The sequence below is a fragment of the Carcharhinus amblyrhynchos genome, chromosome 6 (assembly GCF_965287045.1).
Source record: "Carcharhinus amblyrhynchos chromosome 6, sCarAmb.v2.hapA, whole genome shotgun sequence".
Taxonomy (NCBI): Eukaryota; Metazoa; Chordata; class Chondrichthyes; order Carcharhiniformes; family Carcharhinidae; genus Carcharhinus; species Carcharhinus amblyrhynchos.
Window position 1 is genome coordinate 88,969,773 of NC_137329.1, and position 26,813 is coordinate 88,996,585.

The 26,813-nt window shown below is 40.7% G+C and overlaps 1 protein-coding gene across 4 annotated transcripts in view; it reads left to right on the forward strand.

Moving 5' to 3' along the window:
- The window catches only part of LOC145344087 (ELKS/Rab6-interacting/CAST family member 1-like), a 789,164-nt gene that overhangs the window by 288,133 nt on the left and 474,218 nt on the right, over nt 1-26,813 (forward strand). For all 4 annotated transcript variants that reach the window (XM_080190908.1, XM_080190909.1, XM_080190910.1 and 1 more), the window contains one exon: nt 21,995-22,126. In XM_080190908.1, coding sequence (XP_080047034.1) covers nt 21,995-22,126 — 132 coding nt within the window. The remainder of the gene's footprint in view (nt 1-21,994; nt 22,127-26,813) is intronic.

Consider the following 26,813-nt stretch of genomic DNA (forward strand, 5'->3'; position numbering starts at 1 on the left):
TATGCGTCAAATGATTTTAAGACTTTGTTGAATTAGCTTGCCTTGCTACAATATTGTCAGCAATTTTTCCCTCATTATCAATCTTTTAGTCATTCTTTTCGTTTTTATATTCTATCCAATTTTCTGACCTGCCATCCATCTGTGCGCAATTATATGCTTCTTCTTTAACTTTGATACAATCATTAACTTGTTTAGCTAACTACCAATAGTGGTTCCTCCCCTTGGAATTTTTTATTCTTATTGGAATGTATCTATCCTGTGTATTCTGAAATATCCAATTAAATGTTTGCCACTGCATCTCTGTGGACCTATCCCTTAATCTAAATTGTCAGTTTACTTTTGCTAGCTCTACTTTTGTGCCCTCATTTTGTCCCGCTCTTACCTTCCTCAAACAGAATGTAAAGTTCAATCAGTAAGATCACCTTTTTTCTCATTTTTTAATATCTATATTTTTATGGTTCATAATGTAAAACACAATTTACTTTCTATTTTTATGTAAGTTTCAAAATAAATAGAATTATAGAATTTACTTATTTGGTGTTTTTGGGAACCTGCATTGAATCTTTAGGCAAAAAAAAACATTTTTAAATCAAAACTAACAGTGGTTCATCGGTTGTAAATAAGTTTGTTTTCAGCTGCTTGATTGATCCTCACCTGGAACACTTGTAAGCTCAAAAAATAATTTGGCTGCAGGCAAACCTATGAGTCGAGGAGAAATAAATTATTTTTGTCACTATTTCTTTCTTGCTGAAGAATATTAAATATATCAGTGTAATTTTTAATTTACTTTTAGAAGTCAATACCACTAATTTTAGTGCTCAGTGAATTTCAAGTTGCCGAAGGAAAAAAGAACAGAATTTTGAAATGGCTTTAGTAATTAACTGTGTCACCTCTTCCTTGTTAGATTTCTGACTGATACCATATATTGTCCCTCATTTGGGGTGGGGGCGGGGGGGGGGGGGGGGGGGGGGTGGTGGTGGTGGTGGGATGTGTGCAGCACGTGGTCCGTCCTAAGTCTCTGCCAAAAATACTCTAACCAGCAGCTAAAAGTGTGCAAGACTAATCATGTTGGGAAAGGTGCCCAACCTGTACCCCACATTTCTTCTGGTGACATTGGCAACCCACATGAAAATGCATTATTGATTTTTCATGTGAAACTGTATCTTATGCCAATGCCTGTAGCATTATGTTATGGTCAAACTTTTTTTGCAGTACACTGTGTAATTTTATGATGTGCTTTAGCGGAATTTATTCTTACATTTGTGATTACAACTATGCAAAACATGTAGAATAATATACGGTAATTGTGTTTTACAAAGTGACGTCTTACCTGTGTGTTTACATTACATCCTAAATCACCGGAATTAATTATGAATAGTTCATCATTATCACTTAATGCCCAGATATGTTGCTAACTTGAAATGCACTCTTCTGTGTTACTGTGTGCAATAGATGCATAGAAGACTGAATTTCTATCTAGTTTAGCAAGACGTTTGAATGATACAAAAACTCACTGAGCTCCTGAGCTTGTAACCAGAAATGTTAATTCACTATGTACCACCAGCTACATGCAGTATAATATTTATGGGGTAATAGAAGAATAACACAAGTATGTTGCTCTGCTAATAAAATATGCAGTTACTGGGTGACAGCTCAGCTAAGGCTTGAGACTTGTCCATCAAGGAAATTAAGTTTATATGTTGGCCAAGTTTGGCATTTCAGTGATCCAGTATTCCAGCAACAACTGTCTTCCTAAAAATGTAACACCATGAACAAACAGTGATATGCTTTATGTGATATTTGCTTGGTTGTTACAACCCAGGAAATTACCCAGCATAAAACCTCAGCAAGTCTGGCTGTTGGAGATTTACATTGTCTTATTCTCTCCATTTGACCAAGGCAATAAAAATCGTCCTGCTGACCCATAGTTATATTGGGGTACTTTTTGGAGTCAGAAATTTGAGCATGCATTGTCCCTGTTTAAAGGATGGAAGAACATATGTAGTGCAAGATGGAATTTTAAATCCACGGTTTTTCCTGGTGTTCCCTCCCTAAATCTCTCTGTCTCTTGATCCCTGCCTCTCCCCTTTGACAGTTGTTCACTTTTGGTCCCTTACAATGAAGCTGATTGTTTGTTAGATTACGCTTTCTTCCCTGGATTGGAATCCATGGTGGAGCCACTTGTAACCTTCAGGAGGCCAGTTGTAATGAGCATATTACTTGTCACACTTGCACGAAATTGCATCAAGGTCAGGGAAATGTGCGATGAGAGAATATTTTAGAGGCATTAGGGAGGATATTTTGAGAAGTCTGCAAAGAGAAAAGTATCAAAACAATGGTACTAAATGTGGCGGTCAAAACAATCTAGAAACAAAAATAAATTTTGGAATAAGACAGAGGATTATAATTTTGTTGAATAAAAAATTGAGGACTGCAATAATTTTTTAACAGTTGGAATAGGTACTAGAAAAGGTAGAAACTCAATAGCGTTTGTTTGAATAAGAGACCCAGATTTGGGTGTGTTCAAAGCTGACAGTGCTTAAGATCAGGCAGGTATTTCAAAGGATAAAATTAGGCAGGGGCATTGTACTGTGTTGCAAAATGGCCTATGACTAAGTTCTTTACACCGATCTTCACAAATGAAGTTTATAGAAATAAGGAATCTAACACATGTAAAAAGATCAGTAATATGCTTGTCAATGTACTGAGTATTTCCAGGGCATTTGAAGCAGATAAGATAAGCCTGGAATCCTTGAAGAGAAAGGAAATGATGTAAACCTCATGCTCAATAACAATTAAAACAGGAATTGGAATTTTGTACTAGTTATTCTATCATCACTCATGACAAAATATTTGAGGTATCAATATTAATCTAAAGAATTTTTAAAGTTATAAGGATAGTCAAGTTTCAGAAGCAATGTGTTATGCATCATGAATCTCTTGGAATTCTTTCAGGGGGTAAATTAATGGACAAAGGCTATCAGTCAACACTGTTGCATCCTGCTAGGGACTTCCAACATTGAAAGAATAAATCTGAACATCCAGCAATGTTGCTGCAAGAATATATTTTAATAATAACAAACTCTATTGCATATCAAAAATAATTGAACAAAGTAAGCATTATTAACTTAATACGATAGCTTACAAAGACGCATGCTCTAAACTTAGCTCAACTTCTGAACTCTTTCTCCCGCACCACCCATCCCCCCATCCCAATAGTCCCATTATTTTACAAAATCTTGAAGGTTTGTTCACTTTTCCGTTAGCCGTGTCACAGTGGTAGTACTCACTAGCACTCACTGTCCATTAGTAGACTGAGTTTCATTCCACAGAGCTGAGAAAAAATAATCTAGGCTAATACTCCAGTGTTAGTGTTGCACTGTTGAATAAGCCATATTTTGAATGAGCTGTTGAACCAAAACCTTTTGCTTGTTAATGGAAATAAAAGATCCCATGAAACTCTTTCAAAGAACAGGGGAATTATCCCTGCTATCCTGCTCAAAGTGCATCCCTCAAATAAGCAAGAGTTTTTATAAATATATAAAAAGGAAGAGGCTGGCTAGGGTGAACGTTGGTCCCTTAGAGGATGAGAAGGGGGACTTAGTCGTAGGGGATGGGGATATGGCTGAGGTCTTGAATAACTTTTTTGTTTCGGTCTTCACGGAGGAGGACGTGAATAATTTGCCGGATGTTAGAGATGGAAAGGTGGTAGGACTGGAGGGTCTCGATGACATTACAGTTACTAGAGAGGCGGTGCTTGACAGACTGGAGGGGCAGATTGTGGACAAGTCCCCAGGACCGGATGGAATGCATCCGAGGGTCCTGAAAGAAATGGCAGAGGTGATAGTGGATGCCTTGGTGGTTATTTTCCAGACGTCGCTGGATTCCGGGGAAGTGCCAGAAGATTGGAAAACGGCTAATGTTACACCGTTGTTTAAGAAGGGTGCCAGGCAAAAGGCGGGGAATTATAGGCCTGTTAGTTTAACGTCTGTTGTAGGTAAAATGTTAGAATCCATCATCAAGGAGGAAATAGCGAGGCATCTTGAGGGGAACTGCTTGATAGAGCAGACGCAGCACGGTTTCATTAAAGGGAAGTCGTGTGTGACAAATTTACTGGAGTTCTATGAGGATGTGTCTAGGGCGGTGGATAGAGGAGAGCCGGTGGATGTGGTCTTTCTTGATTTTCAGAAGGCGTTTGACAAGGTACCTCACAAGAGGTTATTGCAGAAGGTCAGGGGACATGGAGTTGGGGGTAGGGTGTTAGCGTGGATAGAGGACTGGTTGTCAAATAGGAGGCAGAGAGTGGGGGTCAATGGTTGCTATTCGGATTGGCGGATGGTGACTAGTGGAGTGCCCCAGGGGTCGGTGCTGGGGCCTCAGCTATTTACCATTTATATAGATGATCTGGAGGAGGGAACCGAGTGTAGGGTGTCAAAATTTGCTGATGACACCAAAATTGGTAGAAAGGCAAATTGTGCGGAGGGTGGGGAGAGTATACAGAAGGATCTAGATAGGCTGGGCGAATGGGCCAGGAAATGGCAAATGGAATTTAATGTTGGCAAGTGCGAGGTGGTCCACTTTGGTAGGAATAATGGTAGGAAGGATTATTACTTACGTGGAGAAAAACTGCAGCAGGCGACGGTGCAGAGGGACCTCGGGGTCCTTGTGCATGAGTCGCAAAAACCCAGCTTGCAGGTGCAGCAGGTGGTCAGGAAGGCGAATGGGATGCTGGCCTTCATCGCGAGGGGGATTGAATATAAAAGTAGGGAGGTCTTGCTGCGGCTGTATAGGGCATTGGTGAGGCCACAGCTGGAGTACTGTGTGCAGTTTTGGGCGCCGTACTTACGCAAGGATATTTTGGCCTTGGAGGGAGTGCAGAGGAGGTTTACTAGGCTGATGCCGGAGTTGAGGGGGTTGAGCTATGAGGAGAGGCTGAATAAATTAGGCTTGTACTCGTTAGAGTTTAGAAGAATGAGGGGAGATCTCATTGAGACGTATAAGATGATGAATGGGATGGATAGGATAGAGGTGGAGAGACTCTTCCCGCTCAGAAAGGATAATAGGACTAGGGGGCGCAGCCTCAAGATAAAGGGGGGGCGGTTTAGAACAGAGTTGAGGAGGAACTTCTTCACTCAAAGGGTGGTGAATCTCTGGAATTCTCTGCCCGTTGAGGTGGTGGAGGCTACCTCGCTAAATATTTTTAAGACGCGGGTTGATGGGTTTTTGATAAGAGAGGGGATTAAGGGTTATGGGGAGAGGGCGGGAATGTGGAACTGAGCCACGACAGATCAGCCATGACCTTATTGAATGGCGGGGCAGGCTCGAAGGGCTAGTTGGCCTACTCCTGCTCCTATTTCTTATGTTCTTAAGATTTTTTATAAAACACCGATAATTGTTCATTATCACTTTGATAATGGGAACTTACTGTTGTGTAAATTGGCTGCCAAATTTCATACATTGTAAGAAAGGCAACACCCCCAAAGTAGTGTATTTTGGGCCATACATTCGGATGGCTCAGTGGCACAGTGGTTAGTACTGCTGCCTGATAGCGCCAGGGACCCAGGTTCAATTCGCGGCTTGCGTCTCTGTCTGTACGGAGTTTGCACATTCTCTTTGTGTCTGCATGGGTTTCATCTGGGTGCTCCAGTTTCCTCCCGCAGCCTAAACGACATGCTGGTTAGGTGCATTGGCCATGCTAAATTCTCTCTCAGTGTATTGAAACAGGAGCTGGAATGTGGCGACTAGGGGATTTTCAAAGTAACTTCATTGCAGTGATAATGTAAGCCCATTTGTGACTAATAAATAAATTTTACTTTTCTTTACCCTGAAGTTGTGAAAAATAGCAACAAAAACTACTTGTGTACTTTTTGGTGCCTTTAAAGTTATAAAATATTCCAGAATGTTAATTTTTTGTTTACTTCTGTATTCCTCATCAGAGGAACTTGATGGGAAATTGTTTTATAGAGGCTAGTTGCAAGGGGCTTCAGACTTTGGAAATTCTGATGTGCCATATTACCATTGGATTCAGAGCGTGGTTGACAGAATCCTTGAAGCCTGCTCCCTTAACCACAGTCAGTGAGTAGCCTGAACATTTCCAAGCGATGAGTGGAAAAACAGAGCAAAACCTGTTATTGCTGTTTGTTTAAGATTAACTTAATCCCAAGTGATTCTAGTTCCACAGCACAAAACTGCATAGTTTGTCATGAATTGGCAATCCCAAAGATCATTGAGATATAGTTTTTGGTGGGACAATGTTTCAATGTTGCATTAGAATGTAATACAAATTAGGTCCGATCTGCTCGTGGTATCATTACAGCCCAATGTTATCTGGCAAAACGTTGAGATGTCAGTAACTAAATTGTCAACACAATGGAAGACAGTGGTGATCCATATCCATGAAAATGGTTTAGGATTGCATCAGCACAAATAGACACCAGCAATGTAGATGGGAGTCCTTGCCAAGGATAGGTGCTCAGTAATAGAGGGAGTAGGGACCCCAAGCTAATCACCGAGTGAAATATCCAAATTTATAAGCTTGGCAGTGTCAAAAGAATAGGAACGTGAATTTCACAAATAAGGAAAGCTGCAGAACCTAAAATAAGAAATGGAAAAGAAAAAATGAAACATGCTGGGGTTATGTGAAGTATGGTGGACGGGGAACATTATTTTATGAATGATCAAGTGAGAATGATATACTCAGGAGGAAATGAAAAGCAACAGGGAGTAGCAATAACGCTAGATAAGGAAGCTGCTGAATGTCTGAGTGAAGTGAAATGTGAATCAGATATGCAGAATGATATTTGTGAAACTAAAGGGGGAACCAGTGGACATTACCAACGTTTAGATAGATAGGTAGATAGATGTATTATATATACATACAAGCCAATGTCGAGACATATGATTGAATTGAAAAAATAATTGAGCAGGTGAGTGGAAAGAATTATTTGTGGAAATTGGGACAGTATTGTTGGAGGAGGAAAAATAAAAGAAAAACAGGCAGGACCATCTGGTCTTGGGAAAAGAATGAGTGAGGCCAAAGACTGGTTGAATTTTGCTGAAGAACAGGGTGCATGATCAGAAACATGTGGATTCAGCATCATTAAAGAAGATGATAGACTTGGAAAATGTTTGGCTAAACAGGAAGATTTCAGCTGGACTAATGGTGAGATGAAGATACAGAAGTAGTGCAGAAAACTTGAAAGCTGACCCGGGGGCCATGCAGAATTCAATCATCAGCTGGTTTTAATGGAAACAGTTTCCCAACTGAAGAAGGTCCAAAGTGGAAAATATAGAACACGGTGGAACCTAGAGAGGCTGAAAAGAAGTAAATGCAGAATTTGTAAATGAATTAACAGTGTGAGCTAGAAAAGATAAGAATGTTATTAGTAGATTAGAATCTGTCAAGTAAGGAAAGAAAAAAAGCATTATCAAAGAGAAATAAAAAAATCAAGAAATCATGGACTATGACTACAAATTTGCAAAAGATAAAAGAAAGAAGAAAATGGAAGAATATCAGTACTGAACAAGATAAGCAAAATACAGACGCTTGAATAATGAATTAAGAGAAACAGAAAAGGCATGGAAGCATCAAAGAATCGTATTGACTAGAAAGAGTAGACCTTGTATGCAAAACTAAAGGAGATACAGTGGCACTCAGCATAAAGAGCTGAGAAAATAGTAATAGAGAGCCATTTACTGACATTGATGAAATTAAAAAAAAAACTTGCAGGGAACATATTGAAGAACCGAATGGAAAAAATCTGGGTTTATCAAGAGGGTGACTCACTATCATCAAAGATGACCTGTTTGGATTCCAGGGAGTAAGAGACATGAGAGAAGCAATCAGCATTCTGAGATTGAGAAATTGGGCAGGAATTTTGTGTCATTTGTAGTTTTTCAAAAAGCGTTCAATCAGGTTATTTAAGTAGACTGGAGAGATAGACAACTCATGAGAAAACTGTATGTATAATTGGAAGAGGAGTTCCGCAAGGGTGTTGTTTATGATCAGCTCTTTTCAATGTCTCTGCAAAAGCAATGATCAAAGAGGAGTTGGAAGACACTTAAACTCACAGTACGATTTAGGTGAATGATATCATCTATTAGGTTTGCAAATGAAAGAGTACTTGCAGCAAGCATGGAAGAAGGACTCAAGAACTCATAGACTAGTAACAACAAGCATGAAATATGGAATGAAAGCGAAAAATGGCAAAACTCTCGTGATGTGCATCTCAAGATCACCAAGAAATATTCAAAGAAAGAAAGGAATGAGAACGGGTGCAAAAATTGTAGTATTTAGGAAGTATGCTATCTGTAGATAGAAGGTACAACAAAGAACCAAGAGTAATAATGGCAAAAAGCCATATTTGGTAAGGAGAAACAGTTGCCAACTAGAAAGCTGAATAAATAACTTGAGGCGACTTGTGAAGAGCTTGATTTGGATTGATGTGTATTAAACGTGAGACTTGGACCTGATGGAAGGAGGAGACCTTGTGGACTTGCTTGAGGATTTGGAGGAGAATGAAAGGATCAGTTGGGCAGAAAAAGAAACAAATGATGTACTGTGGAGAGTGAACAAAGAAATATGTTGAACACTATTAGGAACAGACAGTCTGGCTAGGGACATCTTAAGAGGAAATGGAAATGTCAGAGACATTGAAGGGAAGATTTCAAACTTGGATGATTTGGAAGTTGAAGGAGCTTATTGGCAGATTAAAAAACTGGGTGGGACAGTGTAGAGATATGGAAAGACTACTACGAGCCAAGGACCTGTCTCTGAGCAGAGCACACAAATAGAAAGTGTTCAAAATATTCAGCACATCAGGCAGCATCTATGTAGCGAGAATCAGAATTAACCTTTCAGATAGATCACCTTTTGTCAGAGCTGGAGAAAGTATCTTTAGCAGGACATATGCAGCTTTAAAAAGGAGAGCAGGGCCGGGGGGAAGGAACACAAGGGAATGGTAGAAGGCAGGTGAACTTTTGTGACAAAAGGGATGATGGTGCTTGGCAAAAGTATTTAGTAAAGGATAAGTAAAGAAACAAAATATTGGTCTTGATGATTTATGATGGGAGTAGCAGAATCACTACCAGTGCCATCTAAAAAAAAATGGGTGTCATGATCTGAAATTGTTGAACTCAGTACTGAGTCTTGCAGGTTGTAATGTGCCCATGATTACTATCATCTAGAAGGACTCAGGCAACAGATGCATAGGAATACCATCTCCAAGTCAGTCATCACCCTGACTTGGAAATGTATCACTGTTCCTTCACTTATCACTGGGTCAAAATCCTGGAACTCCCTCCCTTCCAGTACCATGGGTGTACCTACACTGCATGAACTGCAACAGTTTAAAAAAGCAGCTCACTATCACCCTCTCAAAAGCAATTAGGGGTGCTATTTCTTGAGGTTACCTTGACCTTCATTGGAACAGTATGGGAGGCTGAAGTCAATGCAGGAGTGCTGTGGAGAGTTAAAATGACAGGTAACCAAAAATTTAGGATCATGCTTACAGATTGAAAGGAGGTATTCCTCAAAGCAGTTACCTGATCTATGTTTGGTCGCTTAAACATAGTCACGACTGCATCATGATAGTAGATCCAGTATACCAAAGGGAAAAATGTACAAGTAAATTGCTATAGGATTTTCTGAGGGGCTCTGAACAGTTCAAAGGGAGGAATAAAAGGGCACGTATTGCATCTCCTGCACTTGCATGTGGTGGTGTGGAAAGGGGAGGGCTGTTGGAGGTGAGTAAGGATGGACCATAGTGGATGCAGAATTCTGAAAGGGGAGGGGAAGTTGTGTTTGATTGTGGGATCACAAAAAAGTGGTGGAAATGGCAAGTGAATCGTTGAATGTTGAGGCTGTTGGTTCGGAAGGTGAGGACTAGGGCAAACTTATTGTGGTTCTGTGAGGGAAAGGAAAGCGTAAGTACAGGACGTTGAATGGGTTTGGCCCTGCTTCCCACTGTAGAGGAGAATCTTTGGTTAAAGGGAAAAGAATTCATATCAATAGCATTATAATGGAAGGTGCCATCATCAAAATAATGTATGTTGAGATTTGGAGTGTCTACTGCCCCTTTAAGACTATGGGTCAAGTAACCTCTGGGGGATTAGTTCCTCCTAGCATGGGACTCGGTTGTGCAGTCTCATAACTGTGGAATAGTGCACACCAATAAAGAGCTCCCGGTGTTCAAGTTACCAAACACATCTTGTGGTTTTGTTTTAGGCACCATAAGTCGAAAAGTAGATACATCACATTTGTTATATAACAGAGAAACTGAGAATGGGAGTGGGGTGGAAGGAAGTGTAGTTAAGTTTATTCTGGGTTTCTTGTGTGTCAGCTGTTGCTCGGTTGGTAGCATTCTTGTCTCTGGGTCGCAAGATTCTGGGTTCAACTCCCACTCTAGAACTTGAGCACAAATACCAAGGCGGATGCTGAGTGCAGTGTTGAGAGTTCACTGCACGATCAAAAGAGCTTTTTTTCGATGAGATGCTAAATTGAGGCCCCATCTGCCTACTTAGATGGGTATGAAAGATCCCATGGTCCTATTGCAAAGAAGAGCAGAGGAGTGACCTCGACATACTGGCCAATATTAATTTCTTAATCAACGTAACACTTAAAAAAGAGTTCCTAGTGATTATTACATTGTAGTTTGTCACAGTTTGTCGCGTGCGATGTGGCTGCCAGTACATTACAGAAGTGACTACACTTCTTTCTTAAATGTGAAGTGCTTGGCCTCCAGTAAGCATGGAGAATGCTATGAAAGGATTTTTTTTCTTTTTATCTTAGTAATAAGGTAGCTCCACCGTAAGTCCACTGACTTCCATCTTTCCCAACTCCATACAAGCATAAAAGCAGTGACATTTCTTGACTTCTTCTAGTCTTAACGAAAAATCATTGCTGTGAAACACGGGGCTGAATTTTACCAGCCCTTTGGTAAAATAGGGATGAGCCACATGGGGATTGATCCCAGCAGTGTCCCTACATCATCTTGTTCTATCAGCACCGACTGTAAGGCAAATTCTACAGCTCCGGTATTCATTCCAGACAGCACCTTTTCTGCAGAGAGGCTGTTCTGTAGAAGGATCATGTGAACTCGAAACATTAACTGTTTCTCTGGTTTTTTTTTCAGTTTATATGTAGACTAAAGTCACCCATGATTATTGCTGCTACTTTGTCACAAGCGCCTAATATTACTTCTTGTATGTTTGCACTACATTGCGGTTACTGTTAGAAGGTCTGAAGACTACTCCCACTCATGACTTTTTTCCCTACTATTCCTCATCTCCACCCAAACTGATTCCATGTTCTGATCACAATCCCATTCTTGATCAACAGTGCTACCCTTTCACCTTCACTAGTTTCTTATTTTTCTTGGATTGAGTATCAACTTGTACGCCCTTCCAACAACTGCCAACAGTAAGGCAGTAAGAGAGGGAGAGATTCCTGGTCAGCTACATGATGGAAAGAAATTGAAGCCTCTAACATCACTATCCATTACTCCAGGCTACAACATGTATCTAAAATTATCTGTTGTCACAGCAACTCTGACTCCTTGGTTGATTAACTCAATTGACTGGATGGCTGGTGTGAATCAGATTGGTGTCAACAGTGCAGGGTTCAGCTGGGGTGAATTCAGGACCTTTCTCCTTGTCCTACCTATGGTATTGTCAGTCAGATGTGCTTTTGGACAGATAACCTATTTTGATAGTCTCCAGAGAACTCTATCTGTATTTATCAAAACTTTGCATAATTTTAATTATCTATTATTAAAGATAAATTTGCTTTCTCAGATGTATTAGTAGCTACATTTTTGCACACACCGGAACTATTGAGTTTGTTTGTGAATAATTAGTTTATCTATGTGACATTTGACTTGAAAAGCATGCAGTGTCATCAGTGGCACAGTATCAGTATGCATTGCAGTATAGTGCATAACATAGAAGACACTGGACATCACAGACAAAATTTCTAATTGTGCAGAATTGGGGGTTAACCTTTCAAATGCTGACAATCCCACCAACTGCAAAGATATAGCCTGATCATCTATAGTTTTCTTGCCTCAATGTCATTTATTTAAATACGTGAAGTCCACAGACCAAGGTTATAGGTTGACTGCAGCAAACCTCAGAATTTTGACAGAACATAGAATTTCCAGTGGCCTTAGTCCTGCCTTTACTGTGCATGTGTGCTAAAATAAAAACCTCTCACTCAACTAACAGGACACCAGGGATATGGAAATGTTTTTAATACTCTGCACTGGTGTGGCGAAATTATAATCTCCTCCTGGGGCCAGCTCTCACCTCTACACTCAACCAAGGCCTGACAGGCTCAGAAGAAAGTTGACATAAGTAATTGGACAAGGAGTGGCAATCCAACAGTGATTGTCATTTTGAGGAAGTAGGAAGTTATGGCCCAGAATTTACAGCATTGATACTGGACATTGGTCAGCTGGTTTGTGCAGTATTTATGCTCCACACATGATTGCACCAACTTTGTTCCATCTAATCTCAGCTGCAAACCTTTCTACTTGAGTAGTTTCATGTTAAACAAATCAGTGCTATTGCCAGTGAACTACTTTTTTTGGTAGCATGTTTCACGTTCTATCCTCTCAGGAAAATAAGTTCTCCTGAATTCTTTATTGGATTTATTACTGACGATGTTGTATTTATGGCCCTGAGTTTTATACTCTCTCACAAGTGGAAACGTTTTCTCTATGTCAACCCTATTAAACTATTCCATAATTTTAAAGATTTCTATTATGTTTCCCACTCAGCTTTCTCTTTTTTGGTATAAAGAAGACTGCTGGTTCAATTTTTGTTGATCATTAGAACCTCTCAGCTCTGGCATCATCTGTGCAAATCCTATTGGCATCTTCTCCATTACATTTATATCTCTTATGTAATATAGAGACCAGAATGTACACAGTACAATAAGAGCGCATGATGTATTTCTGTCATTTACGTATTCATAAAATGGATGGGAGCAACAAAGAATTATTCTGCTCAGCTTGGAAGGGATTTTGCACTAATATCTGCTGGATTTATAGCACTTTTCAGTGTAACACCAATAGGAAATCTACCTCAACAGGTGTAAACTGAAAACTAAATAAGTTTTATTTTAAACTAATGAGTTGTTGGTTTGGGATTTCCTCTTCTCACATTTTCTCTCTGCTTTTGATACATGCTTGCATCTGAAGAAAGCCGTGCTGTTTTTTATTTGTTCTTGCCAGTTGTAGTGATTCTGGATGTGTTTTTTCCAGCACTCGTTTATGTCCAAACTTAAGTGAAGCCTTCAGAGTTTCATTATAGTGATTCTGTTGTTTAATGGATCCAAGCCAGAGGGTAAAGTACAAAGAAAACATAGATATTTTCCTTGATGCTAAGTTTATTCAGATGACGCAGCCTTACAGATCTCTGCTTGCTAACTATTGATTCTGTATCCCAGTGACTCTATTTATATGTGATCTCGGTCTTTAATGAAATAATGCTTGTGCCTGTGTCTCTTCAACAACGTAATCAGCAAACCATTAACAGATTTCCCCTTTCTTTAAAACTAAGAAACTTTATAATGTTCTTAAACATACTTCACATACCAAGCAATCAAAGAAAAAAAAGGTTTCAGACATTCAGTAATTTATTGGAGCAACCATTTCTTTACAAAGCAGTCTGAAATTGGTGATTTGTGTTGATCAACTTTATATTAGAACTATCTTTACATTCCAGCATTTCCTTTATACTAGCAAAATTAATCCTCAATCTTTTCTCAGTGACACCCTTTGTGAAATGAGCATTATCCCAGAGGGCGCAGTTATTCACATAGCGTTCAGTGGGCACATTTTTCTCAAGGATGCCCTTTCTGTGAGATTTCCTTCATAATGTTAGATAAATTCAATCCCATATTTATCATTTCTACTAGCACCAGTATTTTTACAACAAGAATGTTTTAACCACCCATTTTATTTTCTGGCTTCCCAGGCCAAGAGACAACATTGCAACTAACATTTTTCCCCACCAAGAATATGCTATACTGGAATATCCATCCAGAAGATTGTCACTAAAAGGACTAATTTATATCTTTTCGGTCACCAAAAACTGGAAAGTTGAGTTAATTTCTCTCTGAACCTACTCAACAGTAACGTGCTTCATAGTACTAAATTCCAATATGTCATGAGTGACATTGGGTCTTGTCTTCTTTGGAGCCAACATCATTTTGCTGTGAGGGTTTATCAGGAAGAGATTAAAACTTTCTAGATGTGATAGTTGATTCAAGGTTATTCCTGACCTAGTCTGACTGAAGGCCTTCCAGAGCCTGATTTCCAATTTTGATTTCCAATTTAAATTCCCATTTTATCTATAACAAATGCGTCATAAATACTGACCTACTTAGCAATGCCCACATTCCATGAATGATTTTTTAATATTGTTCAAATTACACAGAACCTGCCCATAGATAACTCATTACCATGCACCATAAGTATATAAAATTCTGATGGGACTGGACAGGCTAGATGTGGGAAGAATATTCCCAATGTTAGGGAAAGTCCAGAACCAGGGGTCAGACTCTAACGAAAAGGGGTTAAGCCATTCAGGACTGAGATGAAGGAGGACTCCTTCGCTTACCTGTGAACCTGTGGAATTCTCTATCTCAGAAAGCTGCTGGGGCCAGTTCATTAAATATGTTCAAGAGGGAGCTGGAAGTGGCCCTTGTGGCTAAGGAGCTCAAGGAGTATGGAGAGAAAGCGAGAGTGGGATAGTGAAAGTGCATGATCAGCCACGATCATATTGAATGATGGTGCTCCAAGGTCACTTTGCCTGTAGTGGAGGGAAGCACTTCCAATATCTTGATCGGCAAGTCACCTGTCGAAACACCAAGCCACTAGTGTCGCTTTAGCCTTGTATGACCCACCAGGAAGAAGTTTTTTCTGTTCATTTCCACCTTTGAGACAAACTGGCTGTTCCCTATAAGCACATCAGAGGATGTACTAATTTTTTTCAACTATCCAACTCGTAATGTTTTGCATTCTTAATGATTTATCTTCTAACTTGTTTGTATCTTTCAAACCTTTCTGAACATAATGGCTCTGCTTCTCATGGCATTCCTTGTTTCTTCTATATTGTTTGTTCTAGTCCAACTACAGTTTCCACTTGCCCTCCTATCTTGTTGAGGACTACCACTACATGATCTCTCCCTCCTGTAATCAGAGGTTCTGTTTCCAGTATGTGATATTTTCCTAGGGCCAGAGTCACTTGCACATCCGCTGTGGAAACTTGTACTGCATTTTTAGCTTTCCGTATTTTCACTTTGCCAGTCTATAAATCTCTTGTCCATCACCTTGAACAGTTGGCCGATGTTTGAATTTGTCAGTGGCTTTCCCTGCCCTTCCTACAGTGTTTGCATCCCTTAATTTACTGGCCCTGTCTATTTTGGATGTTACTTCTTTTTGTACTTTTGTAGTCAATTTTTTTGCAGTTGGGTAAATAGCTTCGGTACCATTTTCTCCATTGTCATCCAGCCCCTTAGCCACCCTTTTTCCCTCCTTATAACTGTCAAGCATGTATGTGAAGTGCAGAATGGCTACTAATTCTGCAAGTAGTCAGCCCTTATTAACCTAGGTAATTGCACCCAAATAGTTTGACTACTGTATTGAAAAATTGCTGCCTTCTGATCATGCCCTGTCAATTTATCCAGATCTTTCCATTCTTTCTGAATGTCTCTTCCAGTATCCTCCAGATGAATTGTTATCTCTAGCGGTCTTATACAATGAAGGATTTTATCTGAGAATTCTCCCTTGGATGCCCTTCACCTTGAATGTAGGAGCAGGACTCAGTGGTCATGGTCCATGTAGTTACCAATGACATAGGTAGAACTAGGAAAGAGGTTTCGCTGAAGGAGTATGAGCAGCTTGGGACTAAATTAAATAGCACAACATCAAAGGTAATAATCTCTGAATTAGTACCTTAGCCAAAAACAAATTGGCGGAGAGGAAATCAGATTAGAATTAAATGCATGGTTCAAAATTTGGAATGAAAGAAATGGGTTTAGATTCATGGGGCATTGGCACCAGCATTGGGAAAAGTAGGTGCTGTACCAAAGGAACACTTTTCACTTGAATTGTGCCAGGATGAATATTATGGCAAAGCATAAAGCAAGGGCAGCAGAGAGGTCACTCAACTCAATAGTGGGGGCGAGGGATCAAGCCTGGGAAAATGTGATAGATTAAATGGAGAAGACAAGACAAAAGAGCAAATTTGGAATAAGAGAAATGATTATCGGAACATAGCAGGAAGGAAAACATAGAAACTGGAAGCAGGAGTAGGCCATTCGGTCCTTTGAGCCTGTTCCACCATTCATTTTGATCATGGCTGATCACAGAATTTAATATCCTGAATACCCCTTCTCCCCCATATCCATTGATTTCTTTAGCCCCAAAAACTATAACTGATTTATTTTTGAAATCAGACAGCAATTTGGTGTCAACTGCATTCTGTGGTAGTGATTTCCACGGATTCAGCACTCTCCGGGTGAAGAAATTTCTCCTCACCTTAGTTCTAAAGATTTACCCCTTATCCTCAAACTATGACCCCTAGTTCTGGACTCCCCCCACCATTGGGAACATTCTTTTTGAATGTACCCTGTCTAACCCTGTTAGAATTTTATAAGTTTCTATGAGATCCCCTCTCACTCTCCTAAACGCCAATGAATATAACACTAACCAATTCAGTCTCTCTTCATATGACAGACCTGCCATCCTTGGAATCAGCCTGATTAACCTTTGCTGTACTCTCTATAGCAAGGACATCCTTCCTCTGATAACACCAAAATTGCACACATTATCCCAGGTGTGGCCTTACCAACATCCTAAACAATTGCAGCAAAATACTCCTATACTCAAATCCTCATGCTGTGAAAGCCAAGAAACCATTTGCCGCCTTCACTGTCTGTTATACCTGCACACATACTTTCAGCGACTGATGCACGAGGACTCCAAGGTCTTACTGAGTATCCACTTTTCTCAATTTACACCCATTCAAGTAATAAGCAGACAGACTGAGTGCACCAACAGATAAGGCTGGAGGTTACGTAAAACCAAAAAGATAGAATTAAAGATGTTGTATCTGAATGCATGTAGCATTCATAACAAAACAGATGAATTAACACACAAAGACAAATAAATATGTATGATCTGATTGCCACCACATAGATATCGCTGCAGAATGATAAAGACTGGGATCCGATTTATCAAGAGGACACACCATTTAATAATTACAAGAAGCTAGGAAAAGATGAAGTGTAGCTCTGTTAAAGGCTAACAATGGGACTGTAGAACTCTGGAGATCAAGATGTAGAATCGTTTTGGGTCAAGATGAGAAACAATGAAGATAAGATAGCACTTGTGGGAGTGGTTCATAGGCCCCCTAACAGTAACATGTCGTCATTGGCTTCAGGTATAGTGCCGGAAGACTGGAGGATAGCAAATGTTGGCCCCTTGTTCAAGAAGGGGAGTAGAGACCATCCTGGGAATTATTGACCAGTGAGCCTTACTTCTGTTGTGGGATCCGATTTATCAAGAGGACACACCATTTAATAATTACAAGAAGCTAGGAAAAGATGAAGTGTAGCTCTGTTAAAGGCTAACAATGGGACTGTAGAACTCTGGAGATCAAGATGAGAAACAATGAAGATAAGATAGCACTTGTGGGAGTGGTTCATAGGCCCCCTAACAGTAACATGTCGTCATTGGCTTCAGGTATAGTGTAGGAGAGAGTACATAGGAGAGAATAATGGAGGCTTGTGGATATGGTATGATGATAATCATGGGTGATTTTAATCTGCATATAAATTGGACAAAGCAGATTGGCACAGGTAGCCTTGATAATGAGCTCATATGGTATGACTACGCCCCAACAATTTGAAATGAATTGTATACATGGATGGTCAGCCAAGGTGTTGTGAAGCATCTCATCAATCAATGTGTGCTTTATTTCACAAAGTCCATTATTGAAGGGACTTTCAGTGCGCTGTTTATCATATTTTCACACATCTCAGAAGTTGTCAGTGGCAAAGTCCCCCCCACCCCCGTCAGTTTGGAATTCAGACAGTGCCCGCAGCATGGTTCCTTTCCATTTTTCCATGATTTTATCCACAATTACTGTTTTGTCTTTCCCACGTATTACTGTAGACAGGTTGAATCTTGTTGCCATATGTGGAATAAAAATGTTTCAGTTCTTGTCTGGCATTTTTAAAATAGCAGCAGCTATGGATTTATAGTCTCATGCTCAAGAAAGACATAGAATGGGCCGTGGTGGTGTTCTCTGATACTTATTCCAAACATCATTTTTTCACTAATCTCTTCATTAAGCTTTCTGTACTCATCAACTACCCTTCTAACTTTTAGTAGGATTTTTTAGCCAATGGTAAGAGGGATGAGCAAATTGTATATGGAACTTTAAAAAAATTTGCTTTTATTCTCTCTTTTCTGTCACTTGATGTCGTTAACGCTTGTTTAACATTTGGATAAGAGATGCTAGTTTTTTAAAAAAGGGATGCAGTCATGTCCTGATTGGGTGAATTGCAAATCTGCTGACGATCCAAAGACAATTAATTGCTTTATCATGTTCCATGTCCAACTTTTTTGTCTTGCTCATAGATGGCTTGTTCAAGGGTTATCTCACTAGAAACTCATAGGGTCCTATTTTAATATTTTCATTCTAAGTGCTGGGCAGACTTGAAACTGGGAGTGTTTCAGATCCAACTTTTAGACCCGTTCTCAAGTGCCTCTATATGCACTCTGCCTGAAAAAATATCAGCGATTCCGAATTGCACTGCAGAAGCTTGTAGGCAGGGCTTAATCCAAATTCCAATTTGGTACCTCCAACTGTGCACGCGCAAAAATAAAAATGATAGAATGTGGCTCCCCTACCACATTGCTCTCAGACTGGATAATGCCTCCCCCTGGCCCCCACATACATTGCCTTCATCCGTCCCACAACATTACTGACCCCTTTATCCCCCACTCCGTCACCCAGACTGATCATGGGCCTCTCCTCCTCCTTCCCTCCACTGATCTCAGGCAGAGCGGCAGCAGACCCCCCTTCCCTTCCCACTGATCAGAGGCAGAGTGGCTGTGGACCCCCATTAATCACAAGCACAATGGCAGCGGCCCCTCTTTCCCCCTCACTGATCACAAGCAGAGTGGCAGCGGACCTCCTTCCCCCACCTCTAACCTCAGGCAGAGTGGCAGCGGACCCCCACCCTTCTCCCCCACAAATCTCAAGCAAAGAGCCATCCGGATGCTTACTGCATTGCTAACTGGAGTGTCCGAATTGGGCTTTCGTGGAGCATGGCTGTTTTGCGCTGATTCTGGATGGGCGCACACAGTTGTAAAGAGGGAAGTGCTGGTAAATTGGATGTGCAGCCTATTAAGTCAATTTAAATGCATGCAAATGCAATTGAATGGCCATTGTTCCCGTTTCAGGTGTGGTCCCAATCATGGCCATTTTTGGGCCTTGGTAAAGGGGGACCCGGCGCAGAGTGGGCACTGATCACACTATTTGCGTCACCCAAATTTGTGAAGATTTCGCACCCAAAAATGGGCGCAAGTTGATGGTAAAATCAGGGCCCTATATCTGTACGAATAAAGTGGCTTGCTCCAGCTGTTCTACATGGAATCACCACTCTTTTCAGTAGAATGGCAAGAGCAGAGAAGGCAGAGTTATTATAATATTTTGTGTGGGATGCAGTTAAAAGGACAGAAAACTGATAACAACGTTGGAGCAGAGATTGTGAATTGGGCAATTCTATGGTTATATTTCAGTTTTGCTAAAACTGACCAAATCATTTAACCAGCTTATTGAAGGACCCAAATTAAGGAGTCTGTGCTGTCAAGAGATTCTGCACGAATGTGCCATTTGGGGGATGTTATCTCTGGGGGACACAAATGGAGAGGAGCAGGTAACTTGAGGACCAAATCCGTTGAGTGAGAAAAGTGGGAGATCCTATGTTCCGGAAATTGAGTTGGAAAGGCTGTGAGATTGCACGTGGGTGCCATGTTTGTTCAGGGAGTGACACGAATGCTTGTAATCTCATAGGATAGTCTTTGTTGTATCTGCTATTCCATGTGTAATTTATAGTTGGTATCAATTATCATTTGCCTCTTGATTAATATTTAATTTATGTGGATTCGGAATTATGTTATATTCAAAAATACAAAAAGTGGAATTTTGTTGGTGATTTCTTCATGGTTGGAGGGGTGGGGGTCATTCAGTAAATTTGGTTATTTTGGTTTACAGTTCCCCCATGGGGATCATAATTCCTATTCAGGATATTGATGTGTCAAGCAAGTAGTAATCTCACAGTGTGCAATGTACAGACTAATATCCTGCTTAGGCCAAAAGCTTACATCTCAACTCTGTGATGTCATGATGTTTCCTCTGTGGAAATTCATCCCAGACATTTCTCCCTGTCCTCCTCCAGTGCACAGTGCATCAGTGAGTGAAGAAGACATCAAAAATCTTCATGTTTCACTGACTTTAAAAAAAGTAAATTTTTGTTCAATATCCAACACAATCAGCTTTTGTTAATATCCACCTACTGTGCTGATGTTTTTAAGGACATAAGAAATGCAGCAGAGCCCCTGGAGTCCATTCAACTGCTTCAAAAAGATCAAGGCTAAACTAGATCTACTCCACTTTCACTCTCTTATCCCCATGTCCCTTGGTTCCTTTCGTGCCAAGAATCTTCTGCTTTTAGCCTTGAATATATTCCTTGACAGAGTATTCAAAGCCTTCAAGCTTCAAAGATTCACAACCTTTTTGAAGAAAGTCATTTTTCCTAAATGTTGTATTTCCTGTATCTTGAGATGATAACACCTAGTTCTAGATTCTCCAGATCGGAGAAGCAATCTCACAGCATCTACCCTGTCAAGCCCTCAAAAAATTATATACATTTCCATGCAATCACCTCTCATTCTTCTGAACGTCAGAAAATATATGGGCTATTCTATTCAGTCTCTCCCGATAAGTTATCCATCTCATCCCAGGAATCAATCTGCTGAACCTTTATTAGGCCAAATGTAAGCCTTCCTTAAGCAAGGAAACCAAAACTGCACCCAGTACTCTAAGGGTAGAATTTCACAGTGGTTGGGTGTGCAACCTGGAAGTTCATGAAATAGGGCTTACATCCGAATGTCGTCATGTATTTGCTGGGCAGGTGTAGGCATGCACCTGCTGACAATAAGAGATGTAATTAAAGGGATTGAAATGCCAACTGACCTGACTTTCATGTTGTCCGTATGATTTTAAACTTGTTGCATAGGCAGGTGGGCCAGCCAAATGTAATCCATTTTCATGCAAGGACAGGATAAAGGAGGCCTGCTGCAAATTTAGGAGTTAGGCCTTTGTAGGGGTGAGGTGTGTTCGTATCCTGGAGGAAAAACATTTTTACCCGGGGCTGGTGATGGCCTGGAATACACTGTCTAGGAGGTTGGTAGAGATGAGTTGTCTCACGTCCTTTAAGAAAGTATCTGGATGAGCACTTGGCATGTCATAACATTCAAGGTTATGGGCTGGTAACTGGGATTAGGTGGGAGGTCAGGTGTTTCTCATATGCCGATATGGACTCGATGGGCAGAAGGGCCTCTTCTGCACTATATAATTCTATAATATGCCTGCCATGATTGAAACCTATGTGCAAACTGAGAAATGTCAGTGTGAGGTTTGCATCTGTGCTAAATGTGTGAAGGTTAATCTGAATCTATGAATGTGAGATAAGAAATAAAAACAAAAATTGGAGGAAACAGGCAGCATCTCTACAGCAAAAACAGTCATCGAACTGAGAAGTTATCTCTGTTTCTTTCCACAGAAACTGCATGACCAGCTGTGCATTACCAGCAGTTTTTGTTTGTACTTCGGATTTCCAGTAAAATTTCTTGTCATGTTACTTTTCAAAATTTATAACAATAATGATCATTGTCTTTTTTCCCCATTCCTTCAGGATACTTTACGACAAAAAGATGACAGGATTGAGGAATTAGAGGAGGCTTTAAGAGAGAGTGTGCAGATAACAGCGGAACGTGAGATGGTATTAGCACAAGAAGAAGCTGCCAGGAACAATTCTGAGAAACAGGTCTGTATTATGTGCAACCATCAGTCTGTGCAGAATTTTCATTTTCATTTTTATTAATTAACATTAATGCTTCTGTATCATCCATATATACTTTTAATATTGAACGTATTCTGTGTTTAAACTGTTATACTAGCTACAGACTCTATCCCCTTCTCTGTCAACAGTCTGACATTAAGTCAATTTGTTCACATCTTGGTGTCACATCTGATCCTGAGATGAACTACAGCCCTTGTATGTATTCCAAAACTATTATCTCCTCTTTCTACCTCTTTAACGTCACCCAACTTTTCCCTTATCTCAGCTCATTTACTGCTGAAACCCTCATCCGTACCTTGATTACCTCTAGACTCAACTATTTCAATGCACTCCTGGCTGATCTCTCCCATTCAACTCTCTGTAAATATGTGGCCATCCAAAACTCTCCTGTCCAAACTCTCCTAACTCAGGATATCCCATTCCCTTATCACCCTTCTGCTCACTGATCTACACTGGTTCTTGGTCAAGCAACATTTTGATTTCAAAAGTGTCATTTTTTTCAAATCCTTCCATGGCTTTTCCTCTCCCAATCTTGTCATCTCCCCCAGCCCCATAACCATCGAATGTATCTACATTCTTCTATTCTGGTGTCTCCTGCATTCCCAATTATTATTACATCGCCATTTGGCGGCCATGCCTTCCGTTGCCTGGGCTACAAGCTTTGGAATCCACTCCCTATACCTTTCAGCCTCTCTATCTCACTTTCTTCCTTTAAGATGCTCCTTAAAACTTGCCTCTTTGACCAGGTATTTTTCGTCATCAGATCTAATACCTCTTTTAGTGACTCAGTGCCATGCTTCGTTTAAAAATTCTCCTATGAAGCACGTCAGATGTTTCACTATGTTAAAGGTGCTGTATAACTTTTTTAATTCATTCATGGGATGTGGGTGTTGCTGGGCAGGTTACCATTTATTGCCAGTCACTAATTGCCCTGAGAAGGTGGTGGTGAGCTGCCTTCTTGAGCTGCTGCAGTCCATCTGATGTAGGAAACCACAGTGTTGCCAGGATTTTGACTCAGCAATAGTCAAGGAACAGTGATATATTTCCAAGTCAGGATGGTGTGTGACTTGGAGTGGGACCAAAACTGAGCATCACTGCACAGGTTATCATCGCTGAGTAAGTGTCACTTGATAGCACTGTCGACACCTTCCATCACTTTACTGATGATCGAGAGTAGACTGACTGTATGACAATGGGCTGAGTTGGATTTGTCTTGCTTTTTGTTGGCGGGACATACCTGGACTATTTCCTACATCGCCGCGCAGATACCAGTGTTACAGCTGTACTGGAACAGCTTGGCTAGGAGCCTGGCTAGTTCTGGAGCAAAGTCTTCAGATCTATTGCCGGAATGTTGTCAGGGCCCTTTGCCTTTACTGTATCCAGTACCTTCAACTGTTTCTTGACATCCAGTGGGGTGAATCCACTTGGCTGAAGTTCTCGCATCTGTGATGTTGGGGTCCTCAGAAGGAGGCTGATATACATCATCAACCAGGTTGGGGAGGGGGGTGCTGCTGGACAAAGTGCTCTTTCAGGGAATCAGTACAAACTCAATGGGTTGAATGGCCACCTCCTGGGATTCTATCGTTTTATGATCTGTTGGTTGTGGAATCGTTCGGCTTTGTGTATCGCATGCTGTTTTTGCTGCTTGACATGCAAGTAGTCTTGAGTTGTAGCTTCACCAGGCCAACACCTCATTATTCCTGGTGCTGCTGTTTGCATGCCCTTCATTGCATTCTGCACTGAACCAGGGTTGATCCCCTGGCTTGTTGGTAACGGTGAGTGGGGGAGATGCCCAGCCACGAGGGTTATAGATTGTGATTGTCTCCAATTCTGCTGCTGCTGATGGTCCACATCACTTCATGGATGCCCAGTTTTGAGTTGTTAGATCTGTTTGAAATCTATCCCATTTTGCACATGGGTAGTGCCATACAGATGATGAAAGGTATCCTCAAGGTGATGATGAGATTATGTCGCCACACAAGAACTGTGCAGTCACCACTCCTATCAGCACTCTTGTGGACAGATACGTCTGTTACAGGCAGATTGTTGAATATGAGGTCAAGTAGCTTTTTTTTTACTCTTGGAGCCCTCACCACCTCCTGAAGTCCCAGTCTAACTTTTATCTCCTTCATGATTGTACCAGCTCAGTCAGTAGTGTTGTTACCAGGCTATTGTTGGTAATGGAGACTAAAGTCTCTGAACTGTTCCCTTGCCACCTCCAGTGCTTCTTCCAAGTGGTGTTCGCGTCAAAAGAATACTGATCCATAAGCTGATGGGGACAGTAGGTGGTATTCCGAAGGAGATTTCCTTTCCCATGTTTGACTAGATGCCATGTGACATTCATGGGGCCCAGATATGATGCTGAAGACTACCAGAGAAACTCCCTCCTGACTCTGTTATCATCGTGCTTCCACCTCTGGTGGGTCTGTCTTGTTGGAAGAATAGGGCATACTCAGGGATGGTGATGGTGGTGTCTGGGATGTTGTTGTTTAGACCAGTTAATTTTATCTTGGTAGGTATACGTAGAATTACATATGAAGTATGACACAATAACAAACCATTTGGCCGAACCAGTCATCTTTCATCTTTCCCCATCTGAATATCGTCTTAAATCTCTAACCTCTTCTCCCTCATACTCCAGTTTAGCTTCGCCTTAAACGTATCTAAACTTTTGGCTTCAACCACTCTCTGTAACAAGTCCCATATTTGGACTACGTTTTGGGTAAATGAGTTTCCTCTGAATTCCCTGTTGGATTTCTTGGTAATTATCTTATTTTGATAGCCTCCAGTTATGCTTTTCCCTAGAAGGAGCAACATTTTCTGTTTCCACTCGATCAAAATATTTTAATAATTTTAAAATCTTCCACCAGGTTATTCCTCAGCCTTTTCCAAGAGGAAACAGACCCAGCCTGTCCATCCTTGTCTGATAGTGCACCTTCCATTTCAGATATCATCCTTGTGAATCTTATATTCTTTCTATATCCTTTTTATCATATGGCAACTGAAACTAAGACTGATAAAATTAAGTACGTTTGAAAGTAGCCAATGCATGATGTGGGAAATATGGGAGGTGATCTGTTTCAGAGGAGGAGGCTACAGAAATATCCCCTCCTGATGATGGGAGAGCTGAGCATACCAGGTCAAAAGACAAGGTTGAAGCATTTGTGCATGATCCATCCTTGGCTTTCTTCTGAGGTCCCTACCTTCACAGATGCTGACCTTCAGCCAATTCAGTTCACACCACGTGATAGCAAGAACAGCAAAAGTCATGAGATAATGCAAAGGTTTATGGGCCCTGGCAATATCCAGTAGCTGTACTTAAAATTTATGCTCTACATCTGCTCTAATACAGTTCTAACGAGCTCTGATGAAGGGTCATCCAGACTTGGAACTATTCTCTCTCCACAAATGTCTGACCTCCTGACATTTTCCAGCGTTTTCAGTTTTTGCATTTAATTGAGCTTGACATCAAGGAACCTAGTAAAATCGACATCGATGGGAATCAGTGGTTAGACTCATGGCATAGTTATACAAAATCATAGCACAATAGCAACTATAGCATTAATAATCTGGCCCAGCTGCGACAAATAACTCATCAAATCCTGTCCAATATCTACAAGGCACAAATAAGGAATGAGATGGGTTAATCCTCAGTTTGCCTAGAGTGTGTGGCTCCAACAATATTCAAGAAGCTCAACACCAAAACAAGCTGCTTGAATGGTTCATCCATTACCATAAGCATGCACTGTTTCCATCACCAATGCCATAGCAGCAGTAGTGTGCATCATATACAAAATGCACTGCAGCAACTAACCAAACCTCCTTCTACAGCACCTGCCAAACCTGCGATTTTTACTACCTAGAAAGACAAACAAAGTAGGCACATGGGAACACCACCACCTGTAATTTCCCCTCCAAGCCACACACCATCCTGACTTGGAACCATAACACAATTCCTTCGCTGTTGCTGGATTAAAATCCTGGAATTCCCTTTCAAAAGTACACAAAAACTTGAGGGAAAACAGTTTAACAAAATGAGTTGTAGTTTAGGAAAATTAATCAGCTGTATAGTGTGAAAAAAGTGTGAGGTGTGGATGTGGTAAGGATATAAGCAAAAACAACAGAAAAGTTTTCATGAATTAACAAAAAAAGTTCAGAAGTCAGTTTGGGAAAGAGAATTATCAAAAAATGAGGGAATGCAGAAAAATAGTAACTGGAAGACTGATTGCAGCTGAGTAGAAAATAACAACTACCAGGAAGAGAAACAGAATCAAAGAACCACCAAGGAAAGCAGCCTGCAGACTCAGTCACATTGCAGAAAGATGCCAGCAGTCAAACTCAAGTGTCATATCATTGGACAATATTCTATTTATATGAGCCTGAAAATGTAAAATGTGCAAACACATGGGAAACATACGACCTTCAAGTTCCCTCCAAGTCTCACATCATCCTGGAAACATTTCACTGTTCCTTCTCTGTTATTGAGTCAAAATTCAGGAAATCCTTCCCTACCAAGACTGTGGACCGGAAGGACTGCAGCAGTTCAAGAAGGTGGCTTGTCACCACCCTCTTGAGGACAATTCAGGATGAAAAATAAAATACAAATACTTTTCATTTCTAGATACTCATCCTCTCCTTTTGTAGAGATTGC